Below are 19,911 nucleotides of genomic sequence, written 5' to 3' on the forward strand. Positions count from 1 at the left end.
AGAAAACTTAAAAACTATGACTTGTGAGGTGAAATAAGACTCTCATCTCATAAGTAATAGAAAAGTATATGCAAGGAAAACAAGTCCAGGTTTATTTAAATATGTATAAAAAGTTAAACTTCTGTATAATAAAGAGGGACCAAAGCAAAGGACATCTCTTTAATCTCTGAGTTTAAAGAGTTAAGCCCTGTAAGCCAGAAGATCTGGTTTCCTGCTGTAGTCTGTGAGCAATCAGCATCATGCTAAGTACTGCCTAGTGACAGGAAATTCCAGCAGTTCAATTAAATCATCAGCCAGAATATCCATTCAGTAGTCACGTTGAAGACTGAGAATATTTCCTCAAAAAAATAATAATACACATAATGGTGGCCCAGGTCAGATAGAATGGAAAGCAAAATCTCCTTCATTCCCCTCATCTGCAGTCCCCATCCTGGCTAGCTCATCCCTCATGTGGATCAGAAATTCATAGCCACACATCCCCATTCTCTTCTCATTTGGACCTTAGCCCACCTATAGCTCCTTAAGATTATAATAATCCCTTGTGTACAAACTGTTCCACCTGGCATTTCCCCCCTCAGGAAACAAACAAACAAGGTGGTGAGTGGGAAGTGATAGGATGATAAATGCTATCAGGCAGAGAGGCCTTTCCTGACCACCTTATCTAAAGTAGAGACAACTTATCCTTAATTATCATTTTTCTATTTTGCCTTTCTCAGAGCATACATCCCCACAAGGGCAGAGATCTTGCGTGTCTCATTCATCTGGTACCTACTGCCTGGCACATAGTACGCATTCAATAAATATTTAATAACTGAGCTAATTCCCAAAAAAAACCCAAGGACCATGATACTCATATCATAAAAAAAGTTGAATTAAAGGCAAAAAGCAATAAACAAGACAAAGAAGGGCACTATAATATTAATGATTAGAAAACACAATTAAGATCTAATTACCCTGAATCTTTATGTACCAAATAACATAGCATCAAAATTCATAAAGCAAATATATAGAAAATGCAAAGGTAGAAAAAGCAGAAACAAAATATAAGACCTTTTCAGCTGATGACAATACTGTATCTAGTCACAATACAATAACACTAGAAATTAATAGCAAAATGAAAAACAAATACTTCTAGCACACAGAAAATAAAAGGGAGAAAATATCCCCCACTCTAAGTCAAAGAGGAGATCTAATCTAAAATTGTAGACTACCTAGAAAATAACAACAATGAAAATATCAGAAGCAAGAGGATGTGGTTGATTAAAGCAATGGTTAAAGGAAAATTGATAGTCTTAAATACTTATATTAATACATAAAAACAAATTAAAATAAATGAATTATGCTTTCAACAAAAGAAGTTAAGAGCCACAAAAACAGACCTAAGCAAAGCAGAAATAAAACTGATGGCAGAAGTTAATACACTAGAAAACAAATGATAGAACTAATAATTAAAGCCAAAAGCTTTCTTCAAAAGAAAATATAAAACCATAAAACAGATAAACCACTTGCTAATCTAATTAAAAACCCTAAATGCACAAAATTAGAAATGGAGAAATAACCACAGTTGCAAAGTAAATGAAAAGAGTAAGAGAACACTTTGCTCTACTCTATGAAAACAGATTTGAAAACTTAGTTTTCTAGGAAAAAATAATTACCAAAACTAATTGCAGAAGAACGAGAATATGTAAACCACCAGTTATCATAGGAAAAAATTTGATAAATTTGACCAAAAAAACAGCACACTCCCATGGTCTTGTGTTAATTCTACCAACCTTCAAGGAACAGACAACCTCAATGCTATTTACGCTTTCTAGATTCTGGAATCTAGAGAATAGGGGGAGAAGAAAAGAATCCTGCATAACATCAATACCCAAACCCAGCAACTAGAACATACATAAAGGAAAACCAGAGACCATTCTCATCGAAGAATACTAATGCAAAACTCACTGTTTTTGGCATTTAAAAACATAAATATTAGAACATTAGTAGATATAAGTAATTTATTAATAAACTACCAACACATATTAAAGGTGAATGCTCAAAAAAATTCTTTCTGAGAAGGGTGCGGGATCCAAAAAGTTGGAAACCATTGGTCTGAGGCAGTTGTTCCTAATCGAAGTGGCTCTTAATTGGAATTACCTGAAGATGTTGTTTAAAATGCAAACTCCTCGGCTCCACTTCTATCAATAGAAATTGAGATTTAGTACCTCTGTGGTGGAGCCCAGGAATCTACATTTTAAACAGTTTCCCCAAGGGATTCTAATACCAGTGATTCAGGGATCATACTATGGAAACAAAGGTCCAGGGTGAAAAAGATGGGAGTGTTGTGGTTTGGAGGGAGAGGTTTGGGGATAGAGTTATTTGTTCCAGTTAGGTTGGTTTCCAATCTGCACAGTATGTGTCCCACCCCTCAGCACACACATTCCTACCTTCGGTCCTTGCCTCTCCTGTTCTTCCCCACCTTCATCTCTAATCTAGATCTTATGAGATGCAGGTGGTGAAAGCAACGTCTCCAAAGCCTCAAGTTGGGCCAATGTCCTGCAGCGGTGGTGAGAAAAACCCTGCTCCATGAGAGTCATCAAATTTACCACTCTTTCCTTGCCAGGGCACAGGGAAGGCAACAGAGCAGAGCGCAAAGAACACAGTGTTAGAAAGACTTGGGTCTGAATTTCAGTAAAATTTAAAAATCTGCCTCCAGAGCCAAAAGCTGCATGACCTTGAGGAAATTATTTAATTTACCTCAGTTTCAGTAAAATGTCTATCTTAACAAAGCTTCTGTGAGGATTAACCATATAAAATAAAAAGGACCTAGCAATGATGCTGGGTACATGGAAAAGTGATTAATAAATGACAGAACTATGCTTATTATTATTAGACTGAAGTCCTTACTCAGGGCCACTGCATATGGTTGTGCAAACTGTGCAGTGTACAGCCTTCACTGCTGTATGCTTCAGCCCTGCTCCTTGTTCCCATCAAGGGAGTTGAACTGCACTGTCCCCTGGTTAATGTTCAGCCCTGCTCAATAGCCAAGAAACCAAGAGACCTGGGGTCCCAGCTCAGCTACATGGCTGCCGAGCCAGGAGGTCCTAGATAACCAAGGATTTTAATCCTAGGCTCATTCACTCACTCTTCTCATCTACTAAAAGGGAGAGAGAATAAAAGGCAAGTTTAGGCTTAAAAGCAGTGTGACGATCAACAAGACTAGATATTCTATGTTGTCTTGTTTAGGTACTAATCACTTATGTCAGCGTTACAGAATTTACCTCTAAGTAGCCAACTCCAGAACCAGTTGGAAGAAAAGAGCACACCCTTCTAGGGACATTCAGTACCCTGATTTATGGCACTGTGACACTATCCTGAGGCACTAGGCTCTAGCAAGGCAACCTGGAAACTGCTATTCTCTGCATCAATCCTAATTTCAAAAGCACTGCTCTCCCACCGACACAGCTTGTGTAAGGGCAGCCTGAACCTTGCAGAGTCATTTACATCAGGGGAGCAGAACTAGGCAAGACTCCAGAAAAGGGGAAGGACTGCCCTCGATGGGACCAGCTGGGCCCATGTGTGTACAAGTCATCCAAGCTGTCATTCAATATTACACTGTGCAAGGTGACCAGATCTCAGGGGAGCAAAACCCGTAGCCCTTGCTTTCCAGGCACTAATAGCTGAAACAGACTGGTGAATGGGAGGCTTCCATTGAAGTGTGTCAGGCTCAAGCCAAGGATATTGGTCTCTAGAGGCCCTGGTTTCAAAGGGCTCAAGCCTCCTATATGCACAGAAATTTAAATCTACAACTCTTCTTTGGGATGAAGTAAGGATTCTTCCCTACAGTGGAGGATAAGGAGCTAAATTAAGGGAAAAGAACTATGGTTTCTTACTTCTTACTTACTATGTGTCACGCACTGTTGTAGGCACTTTCATGTAGGTATTTCTATTAATCTTCACACCAGCTCATTGAAGTAATTACCATTATTGCCAGTTTGCAGGTGAGGATCCTGAGGCTTAGAGAGGGTCATTAATTTTCCCAGCTAGTAAGAAGTAGTAGTGTCCAGACTAGAACTTGCCTTATCTGGCTCCAAGGGAAATCCCACTGAAGCAAGGACTCCTGAGTTAAGGCAAAAGGTACTTGCACTACATTCATCCCCAAGGTGTTCTCAAAGACTTTAGCTCCTTGCTGAAGAGAGGGGAGGAAGCATGAAAGCTAAGACTGAGAAAGGGCTTTGTTGACACCAGCAAGGAGCCTACATCTCAAAAACAAAAGCAAATCGTGTGCCAAGTCCTGGGCTGTTCTTCTCTTTTCCTCTTGGCACAGGTTGCCTGTTCTTCTGATGAATAGATTTTCCCCTTTTGTTACAATCTTTTTTGGGGGGGGGAGGGGCTCATAGTAATTGAAAATGAAAACCAGTATTTTCAGAGACTGAAAAATCTCCTCCCGCCTCCTCCTTAGGCCTTTTGAAGTTTTCTTGTTTGGAATTTTTATTTTTAACCTCACCACAATAGCTTGGCATTCCAGGATCTCAGCAGCAAGAGTGCACAGTCCCAGCCCCTCTCCCCTTCCCCTTTCCTCGGCAGCCAAAAGATAAGACTGCTCCAAGAGAAACAGCCACTCCCAGCTTATTGCTGAAGGAAATATTTGCAAGATCCAGGAAGTGAGATACAAGGAGGCTACACAGGGAGGGGAGAAGGGCCCAGAGAGCTTGTTGTTGCCACCCTTCTCCGTCTCTGGGGCCACAGAACTTCAAGCAAGGAACAATTAGTCTGGCAACAGCAAAATACAAGTGGCAGGACTCACTCTGAGCCTTCTACAGCCCCCAGGAGCCTGCTGCAAAGTGTCCTTTGAAGAGATCAGAGAAGTCCTTGCTATATTGGGGCTGTCCTGGGTGAAGCTTAGCTTCCTCTCTCCAATGACTCCAACTTGGAGTTTCCAAGAAGGTCTTCCCATTACTCCTCTGAACCCTGCATAGTGTCACAGACGTGGTGCTAAGGGATGGTAATGACCACTCTTGTTTACTCAGAGTCCACCATGTGTCAGGCACAGCACTGGATAGTTAACAGACTCCATCTCGTTTCACCCTGAAGACAATCTTCCAGCCTGAGTATTCTCTTGCCCACGTTAGAAATGAGACTCAGGGAGGTTAAACAACTGAGGGAACATAAAGAGAATAAGCAGCCAGGAGAAGTTACAACTAAGGTCCATCTGACTCCAATGCCCATGCTTTTGCCAGCACAACATGCTGCCTCTTCAGCATTCTCATAACCTTCTCAAGAGATTTAATAAAAGACATTTTAGGGGCACGTAACACATCGTGGAGGGGCCTGGAGGGTTTGATATCCATGAGAACAATTTAATGGAGGATCAGGCTGGCCGAGGTTATTGAGGCTCTATTCTCTAATAGGCAGTGGTTCTGAAACTTGAACATGCATCAGAATCACCTGGAAGGCTTATTAAAACACAGTTGGCTTAGTCCTACCCCCAGAATTTCTAATTTGGTAGGTCTGGGGCAGGGTGGAGAATTTTTATTTCTAACAATTCCCAGGATGATGATGGTATTGCTGGTCCCAGATCACACTTTGAGATCCACTGCTCTAAACAGTCATTATCTACCAGGTTCCCAGCTCATCAGGGTATCTTAAGAGGTATAAAGCCATTAAAAAAAAACTCTCAAGGACTTCCCTGGTGGCGCAGTGGTTAAGAATCCACCTGCCAGTGCAGGGGATACGGGTTCGAGCCCTGGTCCGGGAAGATCCCACATGCCGCAGAGCAACTAAGCCCACGCGCCACAACTACTGAGCCTGTGCTCTAGAGCCCGTGAGCCACAACTACTGAGCCCGTGTGCTGCAACTACTGGAGGCTGTGTGCCTAGAGCCCGTGCTCTGCAACAAGAGAAGCCACTGCAATGAGAAGAATGAGAAGCCCGTGCACTGCAAGGAAGAGTAGCCCCCGCTCACTGCAACTAGAGAAAGCCCATGCACAGCAACAAAGACCCAATGCAGCCAAAAAAAAAAACAACAACAACTCTCAAAACTAAATGCATTTTAATTAACTATATACATACCACTCCATGTAACAAGTGCGATGAAGATTTACAAAATAAAATAATGGGAGGTCCATAAAGCTCTGGGAATCCTGATGCTATTTAATGAAATTCAGTGCCCCGCCATCATTAAACAACGGATGTGCCAGAGGAAGAGAGCAATTTTTGTATATTTGCGTCCTCATATATACCAGATATTAATGTACTAAATTTCGAAGACCTAAAATACAGTGGAATAGACTTAATACCAAAGTTATAAAGAACATGATTTTATCTCAGTTTAAAAGGCATTCTGGGTGCTCAATTATGAATGACAATTATTATCATAGAGTAGTTCTTTGGCATGCACGTATTTAACATTTGAGGTTTTAACCCTTTGAGAGTAGCCCTAAAGAGCCATGAAGTGTAATAACTGGTCATTTTGCAAAGGGTATGAATTTGACTTGCAAGGCCTCACAATACTGGTTTGTAGGGCAAGTCACCAAGCAAAGGAGGGAGCCTAGTCAACCACTTGGCATTCCCATCTCAATGTGGCTTGATAGGTCTCTATTTGTTAACAAGGTACATAGGTGTGCAGTAACCATGGTAGAGAGAATATGTGCTTCTCTGTGAATAATGGCACTGAAATGCAAACTATTTGCAAACTAGTGCCGATGATGGAAGTGAAGAGAAATGTAACGGTCTTGAGAAAGTAATGGTTCTGAGTCAGATAATAAAATGTTCATTAGTTGGGGTGGAGAGGTTCTATGTTGTAGTAATGGTAACAAATTTGAAGATTCACAAATGTCTGGTGATGTACCCCCTCAGAAGTGTCAAGTTCTCACAGATTTAGATAAGCAGAAGTGCCGGTTGATGGAGAATTCTAGCAAAACAAATTCTAGCTAACAGAGAGATCAAGCATGTCTGGTAAGTAACACTGTCTGTCATTGGTATGGGGATTTTTCTAAAGCCCTTGATCTTTAACTTTGCAGGCCTAAATCAAACCAATGTGGGCTGCCTCTTCTTCAGATTTTCTTTTTTATTATGAATTCCAGCAACTTGACATGTACCCAAAGAACACCATGTGCATTCAACTCCAACTATTTACATTTTACCAGATGCCTTTCTGAATCTTCTTTGTGCAAGGCTACTATCAGATTCAACATGTGAGTTTAGAATTTATCCTTTTTTGTTGTTAATATTATTACAAGTACCCATTTCTGTGTAAGACCCAATATTTGTATAACTGTCACTGTTAATGGCTATATTCTATTCCATCATGATGATATATTAGATTGGTAAATATTTTCCATGATTATAAATAGCACTACTTTAAATATCTTTAAAAAATTACGTTTTCCTTTTTAGGTTATTTCCCTGGGGGTATGCTGGATCAAGGAGTATGTACAGTTTTGCAACTCTTGTCACATATTTCTAGACTGTCTTTTAGGAAAACTGAACCAATTTATACTGCTCCCCAAAACACATACTGTTTCCTTAAGTCTTGTCAAGATAGGGTTTTGTAATTTCTATTTATAATTTCCATTAATTGTTGATAATTTAATAAGCAGGTTGTGATACCTTGATGTTGTTTTTATTTGCACTTCTTTAATTGGTAGAGAGGTTGTACTTTTCCAGGAAGTGATTTTACTGCCTTTATTTCCTCATGTGTAAATTGGCTGTTCATTTTCCTTGCCCTTTTGTGAAGCTGAATTTGAAAGCCGACCTTCTACATCTGTATCCATTCTTTATATTTTTCGGACAGTCAACTGTTATCTGTGATGCTGACCCCAGACATTTTCCTCATTCTGCTATTTAGCTTTTTATTACATTTTGTTGTACAAAGGTTTCTTCCCCCAACTTTTAAATATTTGAAACCATCCATCTTGTCTCTGATGATATCCTCCGTTTAACAGGCACAAATTTATCTTCCATCCATAGCTGGAATGAATATGCTGGTCCATTGGTCTGCTTTCTGAAATTTACTACAGAGTATTGTATGCACTGTGGCTCTAAGTTAATTATTCTCCATATTTGATACCTACAGTTCCCAACATTTATTGAAGACAGATGATTGCTTTCCGCAGTTCACGGTTGCATCCAGTGTGCTCTATAGTCTTACTATCTGTTCCTAGAATCTCTCTTTTTTATTTAATTTCACTGTTTGACTTTTTTTCAACCCACTATCATATGGTTTTAATGACTGTCACTTTATGACAGACTTTAAAATCTGATAGGGTAAGTCTACCACCATTACCTTTTTTTTTTTAACATCTTTATTAGAGTATAATTGCTTTACAATGGTGTGTTAGTTTCTGCTGTATAACAAAGTGAATCAGCTGTACATAAACATATATCCCCATATCTCCTCCCTCTTGCGTCTCCCTCCCACCCTTCCTATCCCACCCCTCTAGGTGGACACAAAGCACCGAGCTGATATCCCTGTGCTATGTGGCTGCTTCCCACTAGCTATCTATTTTACATTTGGTAGCGTATATATGTCCATGCCACTCTCTCACTTAGTCCCAGCTTGCCCTTCCTCCTCCCCGTGTCCTCAAGTCCATTCTCTACGTCTGGGTCTTTATACCTGTCCTGCCCCTAGGTTCTTCAGAACCATTTTTTTTTTTTTAGATTCCGTATATATGTGTTAGCATACGGTATTTGTTTTTCTCCTTCTGACTTACTTCACTGTGTATGACAGTCTCTAGGTCCATCCACCTCACTACAAATAACTCAATTTTGTTTCTTTTTATGGCTGAGTAATATTCCACTGTATATATGTGTCACATCTTCTTTATCCATTCGTCTGTCAATGGACACTTAGATTGCTTCCATGCCCTGGCTATTGTAAATACAGCTGCAATGAACATTGTGGTATGTGACTCTTTTTGAATTATGGTTTTCCCAGGGTATATGCCCAGTAGTGGGATTGCTGGGTCATATGGTAGTTCTATTTTTAGTTTTTTAAGGAACCTCCATACTGTTCTCCATAGTGGCTGTATCAATTTACATTCCCACCAACAGTGCAAGAGGGTTCGCTTTTCTCCACACCCTCTCCAGCATTTGTTGTTTGTAGATTTTCTGATGATGCCCATTCTAACTGGTGTGAGGTGATACCTCATTGTAGTTTTGATTTGCATTTCTCTAATAATTAGTGATGTTAAGCAGGTTTTCATGTGCCTCTTGGCCATCTGTATGTCTTCTTTGGAGAAATGTCTGTTTAGGTCTTCTGCCAATTTTTGGATTGGGTTGTTTGTTTTTTTTTAATATTGAGCTGCATGAGCTGTTTATATATTTTGGAGATTAATCCTTTGTCCGTTGATTCGTTTGCTAATATTTTCTCCCATTCTGAGGGCTGTCTTTTCATTTTGTTTGTAGTTTCCTTTGCTGTGCAAAAGCTTTTAAGTTTCATTAGGTCCCATTTGTTTATTTTTGTTTTTATTTCCATTACTCTAGGAGGTGGGTCAAAAAGGATCTTGCTGTGATGTATGTCATAGAGTGTTCTTCCTATGTTTTCCTCTAAGAGTCGTACAGTGTCTGGCCTTACATTTAGGTCCTTAATCCATTTTGAGTTTATTTTTGTGTATGGTGTTAGGGAGTGTTCTCATTTCATTCTTTTACATGTAGCTGTCCAGTTTTCCCAGCATCACTTACTGAACAGACTGTCTTTTCTCCATTGTATATCCTTGCCTCCTTTGTCATAGATTAGTTGACCATAGGTGCGTGGGTTTATCTCTGGGCTTTCTATCCTGTTACATTGATCTATGTTTCTGTTTTTGTGCCAGTACCATACTCTCCTGATGACTGTAGCTTTGTAGTATAGGCTGAAGTCAGGGAGTCTGGTTCCTCCAGCTCCGTTTGTTTCCCTCAAGACTGCTTTGGCTATTCGGGGTCTTTTGTGTCTCCATACAAATTTTAAGATTTTTTGTTCTAGTTCTGTAAAAATTGCCAGTGATAGTTTGATAGGGGTTGCATTGAATCTTTAGATTGCTTTGGGTAGTATAGTCATTTTCACAATGTTGATTCTTCCAACCCAAGAACATGGCATATCTCTCCCTCTGTTTGTATCATCTTTAATTTCTTTCATCAGTGTCTTATAGTTTTCTGCATACAGGTCTTTTGTCTCCTTAGGTAGGTTTATTCCTAGGTATTTTATTCTTTTTGTTGCCATGGTAAATGGGAGTGTTTCCTTAATTTCTCTTTCAGATTTTTCATCATTAGTGTATAGGAATGCAAGAGATTTCTGTGCATTACTTTTATATCCTGCTACTTTACCAAATTCATTGATTAGCTCTAGTAGTTTTCTGGTAGCATCTTTGGGATTCTGTATGTATCGTATCATGTCATCTGCAAACAGTGACAGTTTTACTTCTTCTTTTCTGATTTGGATTCCTTTTTTCTTTTTCTTCTCTGATTGCTGTGGCTAAAACTTCCAAAGCTATGTTGAATAATAGTGGTGAGAGTGGGCAACCTTGTCTTGTTCCTGATCTTAGTGGAAATTGTTTCAGTTTTTCAGCATTGAGAACGATGTTGGCTGAACCACCATTACCTTTTTAAATAAATGTATTCTTTGGTCTTCCTGCCCACTTATTCTTTCAGATAAATTTCACGGTGAATTTGATAAGTTCTACAAAGTATACCACAGTGACTCTAATTGGTAGTGCATTACATCTATATATTATTAACTTAGGGAGTATTGTAATCATTACTATATTAGTCTTCCCAAATTGAAGCAGAGTATAGCTATGCATTTCTTCATGTCTTTATTTCTCCCATTAGAGTTTTATAATTTTCCTTGAATAGGTTTTGTGTACCCAGGATTAAATTAATATCCAAGTATTTAAATTCACTTTGTCACACTCTTTGACAAATCCTTTCATGCCTCTGAAGGTTGCATTCTTCTTAGCTGGTAAAGCCTTCCTGAAAAGTGTACTATTTCTAATAAAATGAGATTCAATTCTGAATTATCCGTTTTCTTTTACTCAATTGGCAAATAGGAAATGTGTACTGGATATTCCACACTCTGCTCATGATGTGGTATGATAAAAAGAAGGAAGAGAGCCCTAGGCTGCGAACTGAAAAACCTGGGGAGTAGCCTAGTTTTGTCACGTACTTGCTGTATAATCCCAGAAGTAATGGGCTCTGGAGTCAGATGCCTGTTTGACCTTGGGCAAGTGACTTTAATCTATCTGTGAGTATGTTTCCTCATCTGTAAAACTGGGTCAATAAATGGTAACTATTTCATAGGGTCATGATTAGTAATAAATAAATTAATTCATGTGAAATGCTTAGAGCAGTGCCTGACACCCAGTAAACACTTAATAAATGTTAGCTATTATACCTTTTGTTGTTGTTGTTGTTAATAATAGTATAATAATACCTTTCCTGAGTCTCAGCTTCCTTATCAGTCAAATGGGAAAAATAAGGCTTCACAGAGTTTCTGTGAGGATTAACTGTGGTTATATATATATATATATATATATATATATATATATATATATATATATATATAAACACTCTACACATTCTAAAGGTCTGTGCAAAGTAGAAAAATGGAAACGATCGCAGGAGGCAATTATAAGTATGGAAAACCAAATGAGATAATCTAGAAAATAATTTCTTTGGGCTTTTAAATGCTTCACATTTATGTAGCTTTTTCTCCCAGCAGATCTACTCACCAGTGTTTTTCTCCCTCCTGCTAATATCAAAATGCGTTTGCATTCTCTGCATGCAAACTAAATAACTGTGGAGGGAGACAACCAAGAGTGTAACTACCTGGAATTAAAATTCATTGCAGGCTTCCAGGCAGAGAGTGGCTCAAGAATATACATTTGATTTTCCCACCTACACCCATCATTCCAGTTGTGACAGAAATGATGTAAGAAATGTTAAAAATGTGTGTGTAGTGGGAGGAAGGTGAATGGAAGCTCCATCAGGATTTCTCCTCTTTAAATGTCATCTCTGCCCTTGACCTTTCCTAGGCCTTCTCATCTTCCTTGAGATCATAAACTATGATCTGCTGCCTCCATATTCAGCATAAATATTCTTTCCCTTTCCTTTGACCTCTCCTTTCTGTTTTTAAACTTAAACCAGTTTCCCAAATCCTGATCAAACCATCACTTAAACCAGAGGTTCTCATATCTAGCTTGCATCAGAATTGCCTGAAGGGCTTCTTAAAACACATATCTCTGGGCCATGTCCCAGTTTCTGATTCAGTAGGTCTGGGTGGGGTCCAATAATTTGCATTTCTACTTCAGTTCTTAGGTGATACTGAGGTAGCTGGTCCTAGGACCACATTTTGAGAACCACTAACTTAAACCTTACCTCCCCCTCTAACTACCACCCCATTTCTCCCCTTCCTTTTCCTAGCCAACTTCTTTTTAAACATTTTAAAATGTATAAATGTCTTTTCAAGCACTCTTCTTTTAAATCCTTTTCCAAATCACACAGTAACACATAATCATTGTATTAAAATTAATGAAAAGAAACTGAAACCCTCCTACTTTGCTGGTGGAAGTGTAAAACGGTACAGCTACTTTGGAAAACAGTTAGGCAGTTCCTTAAAAAGTTAACAGAGTTATCATATGGCCCAGAAATTCTACTCCTAAATATATACCCAAGAGAATTGAAAACATATGTCCACATAGAAATTTGTATGTGAATGGTCATAGCAGCATTATTCACAAAAAAAGTGGAAACAACCCAAATGTCCATTAATGGATGAATGGATAAATAAATGTGGTATGTCCATGCAATGGAATATTACTTGGCAAAAAATGGAATGAAATACTGATATATGCTACAACAAAGATGAACTGCTAAAGCTTGCTAAGTAAAAGAAGCCAGACACAAAAGCCCACATATTGTATGATTCCATTTATATATGAAAGGTACAGAATAGGCAAATCCATAGAGACAGAAAGTAGATTAGTGGTTGCTTGAGGCTGAGTGTGGAATAGAGAGTGACTGGAAATGAGCAAAAGGGATCTTTTTAGGGAGATGGACATGTTCTAAAATTGGATTGTGGTGATGATTGCATAGCAAGCAAATTTACCAAAACTCACTTAAAAGGTAAATTTAGGATGTGTAAAACTGTGTGCATTTCTTCTCTATGCATCCCCTTTACAGACCATCATGCCATCTACTTTCTATGCCCACCATTTTACTAAGTTTGCTTTCTCGAAGGTCACTTGTGCGTCCAAACCGTCAAAGCCAATATCAGTCCTCTCCTTATCGTCTGTGATGGTACACTGGCATACTTCTCCTTCTTACCACTCCAGATGCTTGCCCCTTCAATCCCCTTTGCTGGCTATTCTTCTTCATCCTACCCCCGCTGGCTGGGTGATCAACAGGGCTCCTCAAAAGCATCCCCTTGTCTTCCTCACTAACTTTAAATTCAACATATCCCAACTCAAACTTATTATCTCCACCACACCAGGTCCCCTTGTCACCTGCCCCCACTACGTCAATAATTTTCTCTCTCTAAAGTCACTGGGGCAGAAAATTATTTTTGGCTTAACTCCTTTCATTCCCAAGTTCTTTCTACTTTTCTCTCAAAAGTTGTCACGTATTTGTGAGCAAATTATCTGAACCAACAATTCATACGGGAATCAATGCAAATATTAAATAAATACATGAAAAATGTTCAAACCAGAATAATCAAAGTAAGCAAATTAAAATTATAATATGTACCATTTATACCTATTGCATTAGAAAAAGAAAACTTTCCATGATGGCAAATTTTAGGGGAAACTGGTATTCTCATATATTGTTAATGGCAGAGTAAAACACCTCCAGGGAAAGCAGTTTGGTGAAATATATCAAGAACAATAAGAATGCTAATTTTCTTTCAACAACTAATCCCAACTCTGTATAATTGTTTTTAATGAGATAATTCAAAATGAGAAAAAGGTTATAGCTGCTCAAAATTTTTCAGCAGCATTACTTTATAATAGCAAGAAATTGGAAACAACCTAATTATCCACCAATTTGGGAATGATTAAGCAAATTAGGGCACATTAAGCTGCTGAAATATTATGCAGCCATTAAAATTTATAACTATGGAGGAAGCCTTTATAGCAACAGGGAAAATTGTTCACCAAGTAATGCTTAGTGGGGAAAAAAGAAGCAGGACACACAAAATCACATCTACATAGTTATTATAATCATGACCCACCCCCACACCCGCAAATCTCTACACCTATAGATAAAGGCTGGCAGGGAAATGAAAACAATCAGGGTGTTAGGGTGGTAAGAGTAAGGATACTTTTTCTATGGTTCTGAAGAACCTAGGGGCAGGACAGGAATAAAGATGCAGATGTAGAGAATGGACTTGAGGACACGGGAAGGGGGAAGGGTAAGCTGGGACAAAGTGAGAGAGTGGCATGGATTTACATATATTACCAAATGTAAAATAGATAGCTAGTGGGAAGCAGCCGCATAGCACAGGGAGATCAGCTCGGTGCTTTGTGACCACCTAGAGGGGTGGGATAGGGAGGGTGGGAGGGAGGGAGACGCAAGAGGCAAGAGATATGGGGATATATGTATATGTATAGCTGATTCACTTTGTTATACAGCAGAAACTAACACAACATTGTAAAGCAATTATACTCCAATAAAGATGTTAAAAAAAAGATACTTTTTCTTCTGTTTTTAATTTCCTGTAATATTGCTTTTGCAATAAACATTTCCCCCAAAATATCCACATATTTATCTATCCCTTCTGTTACATTACCATTGCACCCCCACCTTCCCAATCCAAGGCCACACTCATTCATGCCTGGATCACTGCCCCTAATTGGTCTCTTTTCAACCCATCTAGACTGCAAATGCTGCCAAATTATCTAAAGTGCCATATTTACCATGTCACTTACCTGATCAATAACCTTCAATTGCTTCCATATTTGCCATCCTACCTAGTTTTCAAGGCCTAACTATCCTGGTGCAATACTTCACTCTTTACCCTTTTTCTCTACTGTTACTGTTGCTGCTGCTGCTCCTCTTCCTCCTCCTCCTTTATTACAACTAACATTTACTGAGGGTTTATGGTGCCAGATTTTGTCCTAAATGCTTTACATATATTAACTCAATTATTCCACACAACAGTCACAGGAGGTAAGCACTCTTACCCCATTTCACAAATAAGGAAACCAATGGGGTGGGGTGAAAGAGAGGAGCTGCGCGGGGGGCGGGGGGAGAGAAAGCCACTTGCCAAATTCACACAGCTAGAGCACAGAAGAACCTGGATTTGAACCCAGGCAGACTGACTTCACGGCCAGAACTTTTTTTTTTATTGAAGTACAGTTGATTTACAATGTTGTGCCAATCTCTGCTGTACAGCAAACTGACTCAATTATGCACATATATACATTCTTTTTTTATATTCTTTTCCATTATGGTTTATCCCATGAGACTGGGTATAGTTCCCTTTGCTATACAGTAGGACCTTGTTTATCCATTCTAAATGTAATAGTTTGCATCTACCAACCCCAAACTCCCACTCCATCCCTCTCCCTCCTCACCTCCCCCTTGGCAAACACAAGTCTGTTCTCTATGTCTTTGAGTCTGTTTTTGTTTTGTAGAGAGGTTCATTTGTGCCGTATTTTAGATTCCACATATAAGTGATATAATATGGTATTTGTCTTTCTCTGTCTGACTTACTTCACTTAGTATGATAATCTCTAGTTGCATCCATGTTGCTGCAAATGGCATTATTTCATTCTTTTTTATGGCTGAGTAGTATTCCATTGTATATATATACCATATCTTCTTTATCCATTCATCTGTTGATGGACACTTAGGCTGTTTCCATGTTTTGGCTATTGTGAACAGTGCTGCTATAAACATAGGGGCGCATGTATCCTTTTGAATTATAGTTTTGTCCGGATATATTCCCAGGAGTGGGATTCCTGGATCATATGGTAATTCTATTTTTAGTTTTCTGAGAAACCTCCATACTGTTCTCCATAGTGCCTGCACCAACTTACATTCCCACCAACAGTGTAGGACGGTTCCCTTTTCTCCACACCCTCTCCAGCATTTGTTATCTGTAGACTTTTTAATGATAAGGCCAGAACTCTTAACAACCAGCAGGGTTTATTCCTCCAATACAGCCTGCTTAGTTTCCCCTCTGGGCCTTTCCTCCTGTAGGCCCCAGCCTTTAGTTTTCTTACCCTCCAGTGAACTTAAATAGGGCACAATGATACTTATCATGTGTTGGCCCCTTACCATGTGCCAGGCTTTTCTTGTTTAAACCATGTATTTGACACTTTTTCATCTTATAGCAACTAGCCTGAGTTGAAAACCTGGCTTGTCCCTTTAGTATCTGTGAGACCTTGAGTATGTTACTTAGCTCCTCTGAACCTCAGATTCTTTATCTGAGTCATCAGTTCTCAAAGTGTGATCCCAGGACCAGCTGCATCAGCATCACCTGGGGAGCTTGTTAGACATACACATTTTGAGCCCCACTCCACACCTACTGGATCACACTCCCTGGGGGCGGGGTGGGAGCTACCATGTATCTGGGTTTTTTTTTTTTTAACAAGCCCTCCAGGTATTTCTAATGCACATTCAAGTTCAAGAATCACTGCCCTAGTTATAATAATGCCTTCCTGACAGTTTGGGGGAAGATAAAACAGGATATGTGTAACTTAGCTAGTGGCACATAGGTTGTTTTGCAAGTGGTAATTTATTATTACTGCTACTTAACTTTGTGTGGATTAGTCTTCCTTGCTCAAGCTGGGGATGGGCAGGCATTATGCTTCCTGATGCTCTTCCTCTAATAGTTCCCTGCTTGCCTAGAAACAGGCAGTACATATACTAGGTTTTAAATAAAGTCCTCTTCCTTGACTGGCTGATTAGTAAGACAGCCATCTTGGAGAAGCACCATAGCGTAGTATAGTGTCTCTGAAGCTAGACTACCTGGGTCTAGTCAACTTACTAGCTGTGGGACTTTAGGCAACTGAATTTATCTATCTGTGTTTCACTTTCTTCTCTCGGTCAAATGAAGAAACTAACGGTACCTACCCCTTAAGGTTATGGTGGTAAATAAATATTTGTAAAGCGCTTTGAATGGTGCCTAGAATAGAGTACCGTGCTCAAGAAATGTTAGTTGGCATTATTATTTTTGTGTCATTTCACCTATTCAGTGGTGGAGGAGGCTCTGTTTCTTCATTTGGCAAGCAAATGACAAATACATCTTGAGCAACTTCTCTGTGTCAGGCACCGTGCTAGGCATGGAGAATACATCCATGACCAAGGTGTGGTCTCCTTTCTCGACAGTCTCAGTCTATTAGGGGAAACTGAGCAGACCCACTAGACTGAGATGATTTCTCCAAGAACAGTGGGGAATCAAGGCCAGCCATAGAATCCCACAGTGTCCCCACCCAGGCCTTAGGTTCCTGAGACATGATACTGAGGGGTCCATTTGAAGGGTTTCCTTAGGGATCCTAATTGAAGCAGTTATAATGGAAAAAGCATGAACTTTGGGGCCAGACAAACCTGGGTCTGAGTCCTGGCTCCATCACTTACTAGCTGTGCGACCTCAACTAAGTTATATAACCTCTCTGGACCTCATCTATAAAATAGGTAGTAAAATTAACTCTTGTGGAGAATAAATGAGATTATGGGTATAAAAAGATCCAACCCAGTGACTGACACTTACTTAGTGATCAGTAAATGTTGGCTTCCTCTCTTTCCATTGCCAACTAGAAAACCGATAGGTTTCCCAGACTTTGGAGTCAAAAGAAAGCCCAAATTATTCCTGACTATACCACCAAATCACAGGGGATAATATAGGCCCCTGGAAAGAACCCTGGGCTTTTCAGAGGTCAGGGGATCCAGATTCTAGCCCTCTCCCTAGGTGCCCCCACAGAGGCACAGCTAAGAGCCATCTTCCCTGTCCCTCCTTTATTCCTGGAGTTTGAGTTAAAGAATCAATATAATTTATGGGCCTCTTGTCCTGGAGAAGAACTGGCTGAAAGAGTATATCAAACAATTTCACAAAAGAGGGGTTCCAACCAGACTGATGGAGAGCAACCTGGAGGAGGTAACTGTCTCCTCCGCATGGTCACCTATGACAGGTGGGCTCATGTCTTTGGAGCATAAGTGCCAGGTGCCATGTTCCCCACATTACAGGAACAGATTCTCCACTCTGGGCATTCTTTTTTCCTTAAGGGCTCTACAGAAGCAACTCTTTCCCCTCTAGCCCAAGCCATACATACCATTTGTAAAAATGTCCCTGACTTCTTTTAGGAATTCTACCCTATTGTTAGCATGATCTGCCTTGGGTTTTTAATGAACAGACCTTAAGCTCTCAACAAGCCCTATAAAAAGAAAGGTGGCAGAACCCAAGAAACACTCTGAGGCAAAGGCACAGCAGTAGCTGGACAGTCTTACCTCCTCTCTGGCCCCTCCAACCACCCAGTGGCTGCTGGGAAGGCAAGCACAGTTTATGCCTTCCATCTGTATTTTAGCATGGTCTGGTCCCCATGTCCTTGTGCCTGGGCACCTGCCTCAGGCCTCTGAGCTGATGGGCACAATGTCCCACAATACTCCTGACTACGTATTCCAAAATGTGCTACCCATCAGTTTGGTCTATAGCCCAGCTGCCTAGTGGGCAGGCTGGATTACATCTTACAGCATCAAGGCCTTTGTACTGACACCAGACAAGGTTCCTCAAAGGAAACAGAGCAAATAGAAAACCTTACCAGTTTCCACAGAAGCCTCAGAGGTACTAACTCACCCCAACTCCCAGAGCGGGCACTTACCTCCCTGACTGGCTGGTCTTCCTGTTTCCTGTTACTGGCTTCCATTTGTCCCCAGGAAAGTCCTGCAAAGCAAAATCCTGATAAGTTAGGGAGCTCTGGGCAGCCAGGTATATAGATGGCTTCAGAAAGGTAAAGAGGTCAGGAGCCTGTCCTGGGCCAGGCCCACCCCCTCTTCCCCGCCCCCGCAGCTGGCTCCTTCTACTCTCCCATACAGGCTACAGAACTATGTACCTAGAGGGCTGCCTTTCTGTCAGGAGGCCTGCTGGGCTGCTGGGGGCACGCAGAGTCTAAGACAGCACTCAAGGACCTGGACAATGTGGTCTAGAAGCTCTGAGTTTCCCTCTCTTTCTCCACTCCCCTCCCAAACCACGTTAAAAACCAGTTTAGCATGTTCGCTGTTTGTTCTGGCTCTTGTAAAGAAACTCTCTTTGTTCGTTCTTCCCAGTGAACCCGCTCGTTCCTCTTGCCTCTTCCACCATAGAAAGCATCTTCTTGGAAGCCGCAGCCCTTGAGGGGGGCTTGGAGGCCTAAAGCTCCTGCTGCTGCAACCCTATCCCAGCCCACCCTGTACTGCAGGGGCCCTTCCTCCTCGTTCCAGATCCGCTGACAGTGGCTGAGGTGGGCTTATTTCTGGGGAGCACTCATCCCCCATATTACAGGAGGAGACGCTTCACCCTGGGCATATTGTCCTTAAGGGCTTTGCCCAAGCATTCTTTTCGCTGCAGCCCAAGCCACATATGCCATTTGTAAAAATGTCCCTGCCTTCCTATTCTAGCTCCAAGCCTAATGCAAATTTGCCTTTGACATTCTCCCTGATTTCAGCATTCCGTACCCTCTACCTAGTGACTCAGAACTTAGCCCAACGGGAATGCACAGTTTTCCCTAAACCTCACTGATCTTCCAAAGTCCTGCTTTCTCCAATGCTATTATTGGTCCCATTCAAAGTTTTATTAACTTTGCCTCAGTAAAAAAAAAAAAAAAAATTACTACCTTTTGGGGGTAAGACACCTGGTTGTCAGTCATTCTGGCTAAGATACTTGTTATTTGAGGGTAGTTATGTCACCTCCCTGAACCTCAGCTTCCTGTCTGGCAAATAAGGACTAGGCTATCTAGCCTTGCTGGATTCCCAGGAG

At 40.5% G+C, this 19,911-nt stretch overlaps 1 protein-coding gene across 4 annotated transcripts in view; it reads right to left on the reverse strand.

Annotated features, from left to right (window-relative positions):
- The window catches only part of SHROOM4 (shroom family member 4), a 199,620-nt gene that overhangs the window by 13,588 nt on the left and 166,121 nt on the right, over positions 1-19,911 (reverse strand). For all 4 annotated transcript variants that reach the window (XM_059910096.1, XM_059910095.1, XM_059910097.1 and 1 more), the window contains one exon: positions 18,779-18,840. In XM_059910096.1, the coding sequence (XP_059766079.1) occupies positions 18,779-18,840 (62 nt within the window). The remainder of the gene's footprint in view (positions 1-18,778; positions 18,841-19,911) is intronic.

This window comes from Balaenoptera ricei, chromosome X, assembly GCF_028023285.1.
Source record: "Balaenoptera ricei isolate mBalRic1 chromosome X, mBalRic1.hap2, whole genome shotgun sequence".
NCBI classification, from domain to species: Eukaryota; Metazoa; Chordata; class Mammalia; order Artiodactyla; family Balaenopteridae; genus Balaenoptera; species Balaenoptera ricei.